Here is a 15,515-nt window from a genome sequence, read left to right on the forward strand (position 1 = left end):
AGAGAAGAGATACAAAAGGGAGACATAGGGAAAAGCTATTGATTAGATGATACATACATATATATATATATATATATATATATATATAGAGAGAGAGAGAGAGAGAGAGAGAGAGAGATAGTATAATGAAAAACCCAAAAAGAAACAATCAAAAAATTTAAAATAAAATAAGCATAAGAGTAAAAAAAAAAAAAAACTTGAATCAAGCACTCTCTCTTTAGGATATCATGTATGTAATCTTAAACAAGGTGCTTGGCCCCCTTAAGTCTTAGTTTCCTTATCTAAAAATGAGCAATGACCCCAGAATTTTCCAAGGACTAATATAACAATGTAAATTAGATAAAAATGTGAGGGAGAAAAGTTAAGAGTGATTAGGAAAAATAGATAGGCCTTTCTGACTTTCTAATCTTTATAAAAATAAGCACACATTACAACTACAATTAGAAAACAATGTGCCGTACCTTTCAACTTTCAAAGAACTTACTTCTGCATTTTTGGCAAATTTGCCATTCAGCCTTAGGAACAGCGTGTGATGAGAAGAGGAGCGAGCGACAGGCATTTGTGTGCTATTATTCATGAGCTAGTCACACGTTTCACTGCCTTCAGACTTTTTCTCACTCCCCTTTCCCTGATACAAATTTTAATTTTGCTCTAACCTTTCTAATCAGTCTCATAGGATCTTACTGAATGACATCTGGGACAGAGATTGGTTAGGAGTGTGTGGGGGGGATAATATAGGTAAGATGGAGAGGAGAGAGAGCTGGGGGAAAGAGTAATCAGAATGCATTTATACATGAATTATATCAACAAAAAACCTCTACGTTGATTAATAAAAAGATTAATAATTTTGAACCAGGCAGTGGTAGGGCACACCTTTAATCCAGTGGAGTATACATGACCATTTCTTTCAGAAAACTTTTAAACACAATCTATTTTATCTTTTTTGTCTTTTTTTTTGTAAACTTCTGATTGATTGTTTTACTTTAGAAAGTGTCAATATTGTTAAGAAGAATTGTTACATGTCTGTACTTGCAGCACTTGAAAGGGTGGATCCAAGAGTCTATCACAAGTTCAAGGTTGTCCTAGACTCTATAGTAAATTTCAAGCCAGTTGGGCTACAAACAGAGATCCTGCCTCAATCAATCAATCAACCAGTCAGTCAGTCAGTCAGTCAGTCAGTCAGTCAGTCAGTCAATCAATTTATTTTTTAAAAGGCTGCCACACTTATCATAGCTGAGAACCTCCGTTAGCTGTTGCTGTTTTGTTATGCTCTCTGTGAAGAACTGGAGTGATGGGGAAGGGTTTAAGAGGAAAGTGGAAAAAGGTACTGGAGAGCACATGACATCCTTAGTGTCCACCACAACACCACGCTCCCGCACGCCCTCCCCCTCCTGACCAGGGTTTCTGTCTGGTTGTGTTTCCACTCTGAGCACCAGTCACAATCAGGAATTTCGGGTGCTCAGCCTTGGTAGGGACATTTTGCTCTAGTGTCTGCCTCTACATCTTAAAGGCGCACTGCTGCCCCCACAGGAAACTCTGCGCAGATACTGAGAGCTAGGGCCAACGAATAATAGGAAAAAAAAATCACACGTGAAAGCAACCGAGGGAACGCACCTTTCTGTCAGGTTCTGTTTTTCTCTCATGGAAGGGATTATGACATGTTGGGTCTGCCTTTAGTCAAATATTGGACAAAACTACGTCTCTTTTATTTATTTAACACACACCTGTAAAGAGCCAGCCTGTAAGGCTGGTACAGGCAGAGTTCCATGTCCCGTGCTGGCCTGAGGGCTCTGGCTTGTCCTGCTTGTTCTGGGCAGTGTGGAACACTGTCTTGGAGAGGTGAACCTCTAAAATAGGATACTCATCCCCCCAACTCCTGTCACATGTCTGTGAGAGAGGTTTAAGCCAACATGTAGAGTTACTCTTAAAATCTCCATACCCTGATGCTGAGTGTAAGTTTTCTAAAACCTAAGGCCAAAAATGATGCAGGTCTTAAGTTGAAAAATCATGAAATTCTCCTTCAGAAAAATAGACCCATCAGTATTTCTAGAGAAAGAGGGGCAACACCCAATGCTTGAAGACTTCAGGAGATTTGAAGTAAATGGAATGGGATTTTAGGTGTGATTTATTTTCTATGGCTCCTGCATCAGGGTTTTCTGCCCCAAGGACAGAGTTGCTGTATACCAAGTGTCCACTCCCTGCCCATGGCTTCCGCTTTTCAGAAAGACCAAAGGAGGGGAGTACCACAGCCTGCACCCCGACCTGAGCTTGGCCAGCAGTCCTGTACACGTCAAAGATGAAACTGAACACCTTGTATTAACAGGAGCGGGTCCAGGGACAATTTCAACTTCAGAAGCTCCTACACTGGGGAGGGAGGCAGGAAGGCATGTAGGGTACATACAGAAGATGCTACAAGCGCCCCCCCTCACTCCCCTTTCACTGAAACGAACACAATGCACCTGTGATCTCTGTTTCCACCAAGCAGAAAGGATACCATAAATGTATCTGAAAAGATGAAACAGGTGGAGCACTGAGGACGCTCTCCGGAGCTTGCAGTGTTGGCTGAGTTTTTGACAGAGCTAGTTTCGGATGTATGTGAAGTATGCAAAGTCTTAAAAAAAAATGGAAAGGCAAGATGTGGAAGCAGCCTAGATGCTTATTTCAACAAACGAAGAGATAAGGAAATGTACACATAGTGGGATTTTATTCTGTCCTAAAGTATGAAATTGCCCTCTGCCAGAAAATGAACGGGACCAGAGACCATGTCAAGTGGAGACCATGTCAAGCAGTGCCAGCTGCAGGAAGACAAACATTGCATGCTTTCTCCCATATGAGGATCTGGATTCCTGTATGATGTCAGACATAAAGAGAGGGAGTAAGGAACCAGCTGGAAGTGAGAGAGGCAATAGGGGAGTGTAATGGGGGTGGTGGATGTGAGGGTATAAAATGGTGTGTGTGTGTGTGTGTGTGTGTGTGTGTGTAAATGTCAAAATAAAACAAATCACTGGGTGTCCATCTAAGATTTTAGCTTTGAAGCCTCACCGAAAACACAATTAAGAAAGGATGTATATACAAGATGACAAGGTGGGAACTTCAATTCCTCAGGCTCTTTCTGCTGCGCAAACCCTTCAGCCCCAAGCTGTCACTTAACTGTTTTTTCTCTATTGGCCTCTCGCCACCCAGTGGCGGATTTCTTTCTCAGCTCTTGCCAGCCTTTATCTCGCACCAATGCTTCGGAGTCCCCGCATCAAGGGTCACCTCACAGGAGGTCACTCCAGCGATGGGCACACTCGCAGTCCTTGGAGGAGGTCGGGGGAGGGGCGGGGGGAGTGGGAAGGCTTGAGGCGGGACTCGAACATCCCAGGGTCTCATAATGGGCAAACAGGGCGGGAGGAAGAGTCGGTAGTGTCTCAGGGGTGTGGCACTATCTTCTGACACAGAGACCTGCAGCCCGGGGGATTTTCCCAGCTTGGGGTTCGGGCTCTCCAGCATAAAAGGGGCTCGCGGGGCCCTGGAGCCCCAGATCGCGCCACAGCTCTTCCAGCCAGCTCCCACGCCGCAGACTCCAGCTTCACCGCTGCCCAGAGCCATGACCCCGCCCTCCCGCCCGGTCCTCCGCGCTCCGCTGCTGCTCCTGCTCCTGCTGCTGCTGGCCACAGGTGGGGGCCGCGGGCTGACATCCCGGGACGAGCCTCGGCGGGCGCGGCCACCCTCAGCACCGCCGACCCCTTGTCTTCTCCCGCAGGGACTCCAGTGGCCAGTGAGCTGCGCTGTCAGTGCCTGAGGAGCCTGCAAAGGATTAGGTTTGAGGACGTGCAGAGCTTGACCGTGACCTCCCCGGGACCCCACTGCACCCAGACTGAAGTCATGTGAGTGTCCCTCAGGGCAGCCTCCTCCTGCCTCAGGCCCACCCCGGTGGAAGCTCTTGCCTTACCAGGGTCTCCGCTTCTCTCTGCAGAGCCACTCTCAAGAACGGTCAGGAAGTCTGTCTCAACCCCGAAAGCCCTCGGCTTCAGAAAATCATCCGAAAGATCCTGAAGATGTGAGTGATGCTTTGCTTGCACTTTGTGACCCTCATCTGAGGACTGGCATCCGTCTCCTTATAGCCGAGATAGTCACAGAACTACAGTCGTGGTTGTTATCTTCACAGTTATAATGATCCTTCTGATAAATCGTCTACTGTGATGCAAAGAAGGGTTTTTCCAGGCTCCTTTATCCCCACCTGGAGCCTATCTCCATTGTATAAGAGGGAGTAACCTGCTTTTTAAAACATTCTCATCTGCCTTGGCCTCCTGCTCCCAGTTAGCTCTAAAATAATAATAATAGTAATAATAATAATAAGTTAGGAAAACCAGGGATTTTGCAGTGGCTCAGAAAATATGCATGCATCCATGTATGTATGTATGTATGTATGTATGTATGTATGTATCCACTAAAACCTATTACCCATATAGTTCAGGAAAATTTAGCTCGAGACTTAGTAAAAATGGAAAATAATAGTACTTCATGAGCTAAGTGAGGACTGGTATAAAAGATGAGAGGCAACCGTTCTAGATTTTTTGCGACCTCGGCTCCGCACTTCACCTCCATCCTGAAGGCGCGCATCCGCTAGGAGTGAGGTGTGTGCTCTACGGCACAGACCCCGCTCAGCCATGCACCTAATGACATCTGTTTTCTCAGGAAAGCAGCGGCTACAGCTGAGCCTGGTAAGGAGGAAGCCCTTTGAACCCCGGAGGATCCGCCTTCTAAAGCAAACAGGAGAGGAGGAAAAGCATCCTTCCTAAGGCCATCTGGATGTGCCTTCATCTGCTTGTTTTGATCGACTCCTGAGAGTTCACATCTATTTATTTCCCCCAAAATTCTATGTTAATATTGTACGTGTAAAATATCTAAGGGTTAAATAGAATCTACTTGCAAGATGTCGTTCTATTTACTGTTTATTTAATATCATTTGAAGGTTAAAGGTTTTCAGATTCTCTCAGGGAATTGTATTAATATTTCTCAGGCAACCAATCCATGCTGACTATTTGATGGCAGCTGGGACAGTCAAGAAACAGACAAGTAAGGTCTGTTGGAAGAATGTATGTGCACATCTACTTTTGTGACTATAAAAGACTGTCGGTTGTTCTTTATTAACATGGTTTAACAGTGTCACAATGAATGGTCAACGTTCTGTTGAAGCTTTAAGCATATAATGTTCTATATATTCCTTAGACATTTTAAGTAAGTGATTTTAAGTAAGGGACAATGCCTATTTAATGCCTCCATGTCTTACAACTGAGAGGTTTAAATATTTATTGGAATTTTTACAAATAATTTGAAAATAAAATACTTAAAAGTAATGTTTGTTTCATTTCCTTGTGGGGCGATCGCTAAAAGATAATCCAATGATTTACATCAGGGTCTCTCTTTTTCGCTTGGCTAGAAAAATAAATCACATAGTAAGTCACGCCTCTGTTCACATGGTGGTGGTTCTCATTCTCCACTCAAGGACATGCTCTTCCCAGGGATGACTCTTAGGAGAATCCCCACCTCTCCAACTCTAGTTCCAGGGCATCTGATCCCTTGTTCTCTCCACCACAGACATTAGGCACTTGGTTGGTACACAGACATACATGGATACAAACAACATATATTTAAAAAAAGAAAGACAAGTTGCCTGCTATCTTGCCATCTGAGTTTGTTCCTTAAAATATGCATATTCTTGTAGCCATATCAAGGACCTAATTCCATTGCTTTTGCTTTTTAGTTAGAAAAAGTGATTTTTCTAACTACTATGAGCAGTTTAATGAAGTTGAGAATGAAATGGTGGCAAACTTGGGTTTTTTTTCCTTTGAAACTCAACTTGTGTCACTGAAAGTAGAAAAAACATGGCCGAGTACTTCACTTTACAAAATGGTCTGAGATTTGTATTCAACTTTCTATCTTATATGTATGAAATTACTGTGCAACTTAATGCTCTAATTCTTCATATCAATATGTAAAACACTGGTATATATACATTGGGTTTGACTATATCAGCCCTGACCCTTCTTAGTGGCATTGTATAGACCTTGAAAGGAAGTCTTTAAGTGGTTTGTGTACAACTCAGCCCAGGATGGAGACAACACTACATTTTCTAAGGATGAAACTGTGGGGAAAAAAATCTCACTGATCTAAAAGCTAAACTCCAAATCTGGAAATGAGAGCCTTTTGTGTGTGCACGTGGGAAGTTTGTGCTTCCCTCCTGTTTAGGAATTAAATTCATTAGACAACCTTGAATTTCGGTAAAGGCCTCCCTCAGAGGCAAGAAGGCAGGGCTAGCAGCCTGAATATTTGAGAACTTCTAATTTGTTCCAAGTATCCTAAAGAATAAGGCCACAAAGTAGCAAGAAACTAGATCTGTGGGCTTCCCTGCATCTCATACCTAAGAGTTGAATTTTATAATAATATTCTTACCAACAAGGTTATTGGTTACAAATGATTCAGGAAGGAAGAAACGTTTTGTAAACTGAGCAGAAATAAATGCAGTGAAGCCCATCTAGAAGTTCCGTAACACAAGCATTCCCTCCCTGACTCAAAGTGCCTGGACATTGGAAAACATTACAAGAGGGAAACCAGGAGTTCAGTAAAGCCATAATTCATACCTAAGACCCTCCAATATTAGACCTTGCTATTCAGGCTGCCATGTCCTTGTCAGTAGTAAACATAGGACTCATGAAGGGCAGGAGACATCCATAGGGTGGTTAAAACCAGGTTTCAAAGGATGAGATTGACTCTGGAGTCAATGACAATTGGATCACAACCTTGGGAGACTTTCTTGACTTCACTCAGCTTTATTGATTTATTTTTCTAAATAGAATGTAGAAAGAGCAAGAACAGATCTTCTGAAGTAAGGAAGCGATTAAATATTAATGGTTCAAAACTACGATTTTTGCTATTCCTCCTAAACCCAATCCCAAGTATATATCTCAGTTTCCAAGGAAATGCATATACAAAATGCAGTTTCCCCATCCATTTCCCTGAGACCTAGAAGCTGCCAGATTCTCCTTTCCGGAATGCTCTAATGATTAAGAAGTGGTACACAGGGCATGTGAAATGGTAGTCACTGGTTGAAGGCAACAGGAAATGAAAATGATGCAACAGCACCATTTCACTGGGAACACCAAGGGCAAGGTAGATGGGGCTCCTGAGTAAGACTTCCAAGAGGGAGAAAGATGGCTGACATCACCCTGTCCTTGGGAACTCTGCTTCAGGAGTGCTCCAGAGCCTACCAGAAGTAACCAAAGAACCACCAGAGAGGGTAGAGGCGAAAGATCACAACAGTACAGTGTGGCAGTCCAGGAGAACAAACAATTCCCTTTCTCTACCCAAACAAAGCATAAGCAAAAGAGCCTGTCTGATTATCATCCTTGGTGCTCCACTCCATGTGTTCCCCAATCACCAACTTTTCAACTTTAAGGTCCTTGTCCTCTGGCTTCTCTTCTGAGGCGTCCTCATCAGAAGGAAAAGCAGACATGACAGATGGTTTGCTGAGCTCACTGGGAGGAAAACCTGTGATGTAAAGGCTCTCAAAAGCATCCTTCAACCCTCACGAGAGGAGGGCAGTTAGGAGTTGGAGAGTACACTCATTCTGGCCTGATAGTGTGTGTATTTTGCTGAAGGAGATTTGGCAGTTTGCCTTCACTCCTCAACTTAAATGGAGGGACCATTGGGAGGAATGTTTTACAAATGTCCCAGGCTCAGTTGTCCACACTGCTTCCTCATTATTGTGCTGTTTTGCTGCTTTCCTCTCCCTCCAGCTCTGCTTTCTCTTACTGCTTCTTTCTGTGATAAGTCTTTGCCTTGGATTCCGATTTCAAAGGAAACTGAATTTGGACACTTGGGTTTCCCAGAAATTAGACCTTAAGGCAAAACATATATTTTGTTAGTGAGTAGACTACCTGAGACTGGGGAGTTGGGGTGGAGTAGGGAATGTGAAATGATTCAGGAAATCTATGAAATCTGGTAGGAGATTTCACACATTGTAGCATGGCCAACGAGGTCAGGGTGGAGCAGCACTCCATGGTCAGTTTCAGCTGAGCTATTGGCCTTTTGTGGAGCTATTTGGAGTGTTTGTAATTCTTATTCTGAAGAGAATATGAAACCAATTTAAACCAAGAAAACAAAGTTTCCATAATTTACATTAAGCTCATAAATTGCCTAAGAAACCAGGTGTTAGTCTTTCTCTCTCTCTCTCTCTCTCTCTCTCTCTCTCTCTCTCTCTCTCTTCCTTTTCTTTTATATTTTTTGGCTGAATTTAAAGCTGAAATCTGAACTTGGATCTTTAGTCCCTAAAATAGGGGAAAGCAGGTCTACTAAGCCACAGCCAGGCTCAAATTCTCCAATAGGTTGGGATTTTACTGACACTTATCCTTCATTTTAAAACTATTCAATATTTTCTTTTGAAAGTGAGAAATAGTTGAAATAATTGTTTTTAGTTAAAATTCATTGTTTTTAGTCATCATTAAAAGAAGAGCACAGATGGCTTAGAGAAGTGAAAAATATAGAGTAAAACTCCAATATTTTTGCAGCTAGGTAGGAAATTGGTTTCAATAACCTGAAACTCCCACTTGACCTCATTTCTTAAACTTTCCACTATTTTTCATGGCACCAAACTAGAAATGAAACCTTTAACACAGGTGCCTTTGAGGTACATTCCAGATCTGGGTTATAGTAAACACACATTTTTCTTTGGGCTTAAGAGTTGTTTTTTTCGGGCTGGGGGGAGTCTATCTCTCCAAAACAGTTTGTGACAGTCTCAAGAACAAAATTCAATTTAAGTTCTCTTTCAATAAATAGTGTCTACAAAAGGTCCTCATACGTAATGAATTCTCAATGAGAATGAACAATACCCAATACCTCAGAATGTGAGCTCATCTGGAGATCCTGTCTTTAAACACGCAGCTGATGGAATTGGTTGCTATATTGTGATGTGGAGACAAGTGGAAAATTACAATAGGATAACTAAATAGGGAGTGGGGGTGGAAGAGGAAGGTAAAGGAGAGAATATGGGGATAGACAACTAACACCAAGGTCCATTTGAAAAGCCATACAGAAACCTAATACTGTAGATATTTCCTAAAATATATACACGTATGGGAGGGATGTAAACGGAGTCACCAAACTAATAGGGAAGATAATGTTGGAATCAGGCATCTTATGCCACCAAGTAAAACCTCCATTGGCAGGAGCGGGCTGTAACTTGTTGAGTAATTTGTCAAAGGGTTAGCACCATGGAAATCCCCAAACATCACAGGCTATTGCCAAGGCTGTTGGTCACACTTCACAACCTGCTGGTATTCATGGCACTGAAAGATAATGTATGCACTACTAGAAAGAACGGTAATCATCAATATCTCCTAGCTACAAATCCTGTCATCTCTAACTTGCCTGAAAATACTGAATAGTTTTAAAATGAAGGGTAAGTGTCACTTTCAAAAGAAAATACTGAATAGTTTTAAAATGAAGGATAAGTGTCAGTAAGATCCCAACCTATTGGAGAATTTGAGATGACATCTCACAAAGGTGACAGACATTTGTACAGAGAAAACGTTCTTGCAAACTGGAAGGCAACCGCCAGCACACCAAGTAAAATTGCCTGTAGCATCTTCTTTCCTCACAGCATTGAAAAAGGAGCAACCTGTCCACACCTTGATCTTGGACTTGCATTCCCCAGGATGTTAAGTCAGGACATTCCTGCCATTTAGGCCACATATCTCTGGCTGTGGTAGCTCATCTTATTGTTTTATATGTTAAAACAAAGAGCAGTCCATTTTAGATAGTTAAGATCAGTTATCTGCTTAAGGGGGAGGGGACTAAAACTCATAGTCCTTTGCTGCTTAATTAATATTAAAGCCCAGGAAACTTATGCATACTTAAGCCCCAGAGAGCTGTCATTTGCTATTCTTAATAGGATAAAATGTATTGGCTTGTTTTAGTCTGGACTCTATTTCCTTTGTCGTTGATACTATAAATATGATTTCAGCATGGTAAATTCTATTAGACCCCAAGCAGGTCCATACAAATATATACAAGAGCCAAAAGCAAATATTTAATTCCCTTCCTTGCACAAGGTAGGCTGTGTAAAAATTATCCTTATGGTTCCACTTATCAACTGCAATGACATTGACTCCTTATATTTACACAGTTTCAGCTTCAAGAAATAAGAGATTTGTATCCGTAGGCATCAAGTTCCTCTCAGCCTGCTCTCAACTTCTCAAATACAGCTTGAAAACTAAGCCCAGCCTCCTCATTGGCTTGTGAAGTGGCCACTTTTCCCTCTTTAGTGGGGAGAGTGCATGAAGGGAAAAGAGATCCCCAGGGGGTGCAGGAAGCATATAAACAGGCACCTTAGTGGTACCAATTTTACCATCCAGACCAGAGTCAAGCCACAGACAGACATGGCTGCTGAAGGCTGGCCTGCACTCTTGATGGCTGTCCTTTCCCTAGGCCTCTTCGGTAAGCTAGGGAGGCTTTTTCTTTTTTCCTTTTCCATCTAGGTACTGGGAAAAAATAAGGCACATTTAAAATAGTATGAGGTGTTTTGGCCATTAAGCAAATCATAGAAATGGTTAAATTAAAGCCTAGGAAGGTGCGCATTGCAGTTGTGGAGTTCATAGCGCGTCCTTGAGAGTTGAGTGAAAGAATGCATTTGGCTTACTAGAAATAGCTGCCTATAACAACCTGCGCCTTTCTTTGTAGAGAGGACAGTAGGAGAATTCCTGCAAACAGATTTAGGGTATTTAATTAGAATAATCTGCTAGATTGATGAAATTTACACATACTTACTAAGGCTTAAGTTCTTATTAACCATGTCTAACTTTAAGCAATGTACCAGTCACTTAGTTGATTTGTAGTTTTCTTAAACACGGTAGGCACTTAACAACCATTTCCCTGTCATAATAAGATTATGTGATCAGCCCGTGTGTCCTGCTGTATTAGCTCCCAAGTCAGAGGAAAGACTTGGGCACTAGTGATGTATTTGTTCTTGCTGAGGCGTTTTCTACTCTTTTCCCTACAGCTCAACCCTGTGACCCTCAAGAGTTACGGTGTCGTTGTGCTAAGATGGTGTCTGAGATGATTCCTCTAAAATGCATTAAAAACATCCAGGTGATACCCCAGACTATTTACTGCAGCAGAGATGAAGTCATGTAAGTAGTAGAGATAAGGAAGAAAGAGAAATTTCTTTCAGGGAAGTTTGCTAGCTGTTATCTCCTTTCAGAATGTGCCTCAGTGGTTCTCAGGAATATGGATTTGCTCCTTATTTACTGAGAATATTTACATTCTCTTATGCTTTGAGGCAGGGCCTCCCTTTACATCTCTGTGTGCTCACTTTAAGTGTTCATGAGAGAGATAATGGCCTTGAACTTACCATCCTGATTTCGGGGATTACACGTGTGCACCTCATGATCTATAAGGTCTTATTTAATATCCTTAAAAATGCTTATCATTTTCTCCATACTTTCTTCACAAAATCACAAAACTACCTCTAGGTACTTTGCATAATTTAATGTTATTACAAAAGACGTTTAATAAAATTTGAGCTATTTGTGCTTAGACAGCATTTAATTTGCATTTGTTGGCATCATCTTTTCACTTGGGTGCTCCTGCTTTCTGGGGGTAAAGGCAGTTTCATTTCCTCTGAAAACCTTATTACTTTTGCTTGTCTTTCCGGCTTTGTTGAGATGATTGTCGTGACAGCAGGCTTCCTTGGCTTGCTTTTGTCTTTAATAGGGATATTTTCAAGTTTGCACCATTATGTATAATGCTTTGTAACTGACTTTGCTTATGTTGGTTAATCAATAAGAATTTGATCATATTATTTTTCATGATTAGAAAATTTTAGGTTGTGTTATTTATTTTTTATTTTTTGTGATTTATTCATTTTACATCCTGATTGTAGCCTTCTCTCTCATCTCCTTCCAGTTTCTGCTTCCTCCCTTTTCCCCCCTACTCCCCTCCTTTAGTCCTCAGAAAGGGGAAGCCCTGCTCCCCTACCATCTATGATAGGCTCCCTTCCTGTTCCCTCTCTTCAACCACTTCCAAAGTCTATTCTATCTGACCTTCTGAATGAGAATTAATCATCCTCCCTAGGGTCGTCTTTGTTATTTAGCTTCTTTAGGTGTATGGATTGTAGTATGGTTATCCTGTATTATACAGCTAATATCCACTTAGAAGTGAGTATATACTGTGTACGTCTTTCTGGTTCTGGTTTACCTCACTCAGGATGATCTTTTTTTTAGTTCCACCTGTTTGTCTGCAAATTTCATGATTTCCTTGTTTTTAATAGCCGAGTAGTATTTTATTGTGTAAATATTCCACAATTTCTGCATCCATTCTTTGGTTGAGGAACATCTAGGTTGCTTCCAGATTCTAGCTATTATGAATAAAGTTGCTATGAATGTAGTTGAGCAAATGTCCTTGTTGTATGGTGGACTGTCTTTTGGGTATATGCCCGGGAGTCATATTGCTTTCAATTTTTAAACTCCTGCAATGTGCGTTGACTCAGAATATGGTAAGATCATCCAGCCTTATATAAGAAACTACAAAACGATCCTAATATCTTTGTAGAGCTTTGCAGTTTTGTGAAGTAGAGTACAGAACTAGCAAAATTTGTGCTATAAAAGAATCTTAAGTGGGTCCCTAAAATCTAACAAAATCAGTGGAGATACATCAATAAAGAATATATAAGCACATGGCTGACAAGCTTGTCAATGTGAGTTTGAACCCAGCAACCCACACTATGACATATATACACATGAACAAATACATAACTAAACTGCATCTCTGAAAAAATGGTATGGATATAGTAAAACAAGACTATATTTTTAGATTAAAAATAAGTAAATTGAAAATTTAAAAAATTAGTGAGGCGTACTGATATGATGAAGAGTTCTATACTGAGTATACAATATATTACTAAATAAGTTCAGTTACTATTTAACCAGAATACTTTATTTTTGCAGAGCGATACTGAAATATGGGGATATAATTTGTTTGGATCCTAAGGCTAAATGGGTGGAGGCTCTTATCAAGAAGATTATATACAGGTAAGATGAAGGACGAGAATCTTCATATTCATGTTCTGTCAGTTTCCTTTTAAAGGCAGATATATTCATAGATGTACACAGATATGCTGCACATGAAAACAAATCCATGATGAGATTAGAATGTACATAATCTAGAGACCCCCAAAGCATCCCCAGACCAGCATCTCTGGCCTCCCTTCAGATCTACTGGCTCAGAAATGATGGGGATGGAGCCCCAACACCGACTTCAGCATCTCTAAATAACTCCATGGCACTCCCAAGCTTGAGAGTCACTAGTCCACACCTTTTACTGAAGGTGACAGCAACTTGACCTCTGTTATAAATATCTTGACTGAATGTAAGGGTGATGTAAACTTGTTTATCATGTGTCTCGTGTCAACCAACTAGGTAGGCTATTGGCCCAGTTGTTGAAGGAAATTTTAAGGGAAAAAAACTTGTGGGAGAAAACATAACCATTTATTTAAATTAAGCTTACAGGTTACTGCCCATCACTAAGGGAAGTCAGGGCAGGACTCTGGAGGCAGGAGCTGAAGCAGAGGCCATGCAGGAAAGCTGTCACTGGTTTGTTCTGCATGGCTTGCACAGCCTGCTTTCTTATATAAATCAGGACCATGCTTACGAGTGGCCCAAACCCCAGGAAGTAGGTCCACACACATCAATTATTAATCAAGAAAACGTCCCCACACACATGGCCACGGACCACTCTTGTGGAGACAAAAGAACAACTGATTCTCCCAACTTAGGTGACTCTAGTTTGAGCCAAGGTGACAAAAAGTAACCAGCATGGCCACCTTACTGGCCACATTAGCCTGCTTGGGGGACCAGATTCGGTCCTAGGGGTGTGGTTTAGTTTCCAGACTCACCAGCGAGATCGCTTATGCCTGCTGTTCTGAATAATTGACTCCGTGTAGGTATTTGTTTGCTTTTGATTATTCTGAATTTGACCAATGAGGGAAGCATAAATGCGCATACAAAATGGCTAATTATGGCTATTGTTTTACTTTCAACTGACTAACAGAATGGGCTTTGTTTTATCTTTTATTTCTTTTTTATTAATGTGTATGTTTTCTAAGCAGGAGTGAATAATGCTAAGAAACTGTGTAGTTATATTTGATCCGTCTGTGTTTCAGGTTAACTGAGGACCACAATGACACGATACATCCAACAGTAATGAATGCTGAGAGGAGGTCTCTGTCCCTTCTATTTATTTATTTGTTACAGTTTATTCAGTTGGTATCCCAGTTGTAGCCCCCTCCCAATGCCACCCTCCCTCCCTCATCTCCTCCCATGCCCCCTCCCCATGTCCTAAGCAGCTGTGTAGTTATATTTGATCTGTTTGTATTTCAGGTTCCTTACTGATGACCACCAGGGAATGGGACATCCAACAGAAATGAAATCTCTGCACCTCTTTAAGTTTGAATATTCTCTAGAGGAAAACCCATTTGTGTGAACTGAGGACTGCGATGAACTCCTCTCTCAAATCATTGTGTATACTCTCCTGATTAGCTTATGAAAAGAGATGTGGGGATGGAGATGATGAAATTATTATTATGTGGGAAGAACTAACCCCAAGTCTCTCTTAGTAAGTAGGTGGGGCCTTTCTCTCTAGACTCAGCCTCTTCCACAGCTGACCACTGTCTTTTTTACCTTCTTGACTTCCTGGCAGACAATCACAGGTCACGGTTTTCCTTCTCTCACTTTATTTCCACATTACATTTAACAGCATCACACACCCTTTTGTTGACTGACAATACTAGAACTTGAGAAGTTAAGGCAAAAAGATCATACATCCAAGGCTAGCCTGGATTACACATCCAGTTACACATAAACTTGGGCTATTGTGAGACCCTCACTCAAAAATGTACACAGAAAGACAGACACACAGACAGACAGACACACACACACACACACAAACATACCAAGGCTATTTATGGCTATTGTTGACTGACAAAACTCTCCAGATGAAAACATCATCAATTGTATAGAATAATTATTTTAAATGTAAAAGTTTTTACTTTTCATTTTTAAAGTTTTTCTGTGTGTACGTTTATGTGTGTTTGTGTATGTACATAAGCGTCTGTGTGTGTGAATGTGGGGGTATGTGGAGCCTCATGTATCAGTTCCAGATTTCCACCTTGTTCGGGGCAGGGTCTCTGGACTGATGTTCCACTGTGAATGCCAGGCCGGCTGGCCCAGTGTCCCAGACATTCTCTTGTCACACAGGGGAAGAGAGGCTACACATATGATTGCCCTCGCCTCTCCATGGATTCTAGGAACTGGAGCTCACGTCTGCATGTTTTAATGAACCATGAAGCACTATTATTCTTCAGGGAGTCATCTTTCCAGACCAATAATTTGTTTTTAAGTTAAGCAACCTTTCTAGATGATAGTGGCCAATATTATAGGCAAACTAAACTAGAGCACAGTGGATGGGAACAAAACTAG

At 41.4% G+C, this 15,515-nt stretch overlaps 2 protein-coding genes across 2 annotated transcripts; both read left to right on the forward strand.

Moving 5' to 3' along the window:
- The first annotated feature begins 3,385 nt into the window (after positions 1-3,385).
- Positions 3,386-5,296, forward strand: LOC110560483 (C-X-C motif chemokine 3-like). The gene is made up of 4 exons (XM_021656438.2): positions 3,386-3,659; positions 3,746-3,869; positions 3,959-4,042; positions 4,681-5,296. The coding sequence occupies exons 1-4, from the start codon at positions 3,590-3,592 to the stop codon at positions 4,724-4,726; spliced, it is 324 nt and encodes a 107-aa protein (XP_021512113.1). The 5' UTR covers positions 3,386-3,589; the 3' UTR covers positions 4,727-5,296.
- Positions 5,297-10,346: 5,050 nt separating this feature from the next.
- On the forward strand, positions 10,347-14,964 carry LOC110560482 (C-X-C motif chemokine 15-like). Its single transcript, XM_021656437.2, has 5 exons — positions 10,347-10,479; positions 11,042-11,171; positions 12,987-13,070; positions 14,201-14,257; positions 14,418-14,964. The coding sequence occupies exons 1-5, from the start codon at positions 10,422-10,424 to the stop codon at positions 14,518-14,520; spliced, it is 432 nt and encodes a 143-aa protein (XP_021512112.1). The 5' UTR covers positions 10,347-10,421; the 3' UTR covers positions 14,521-14,964.
- Positions 14,965-15,515: the final 551 nt, after the last annotated feature.

The sequence above is a fragment of the Meriones unguiculatus genome, chromosome 3 (genome assembly GCF_030254825.1).
Source record: "Meriones unguiculatus strain TT.TT164.6M chromosome 3, Bangor_MerUng_6.1, whole genome shotgun sequence".
Taxonomy (NCBI): Eukaryota; Metazoa; Chordata; class Mammalia; order Rodentia; family Muridae; genus Meriones; species Meriones unguiculatus.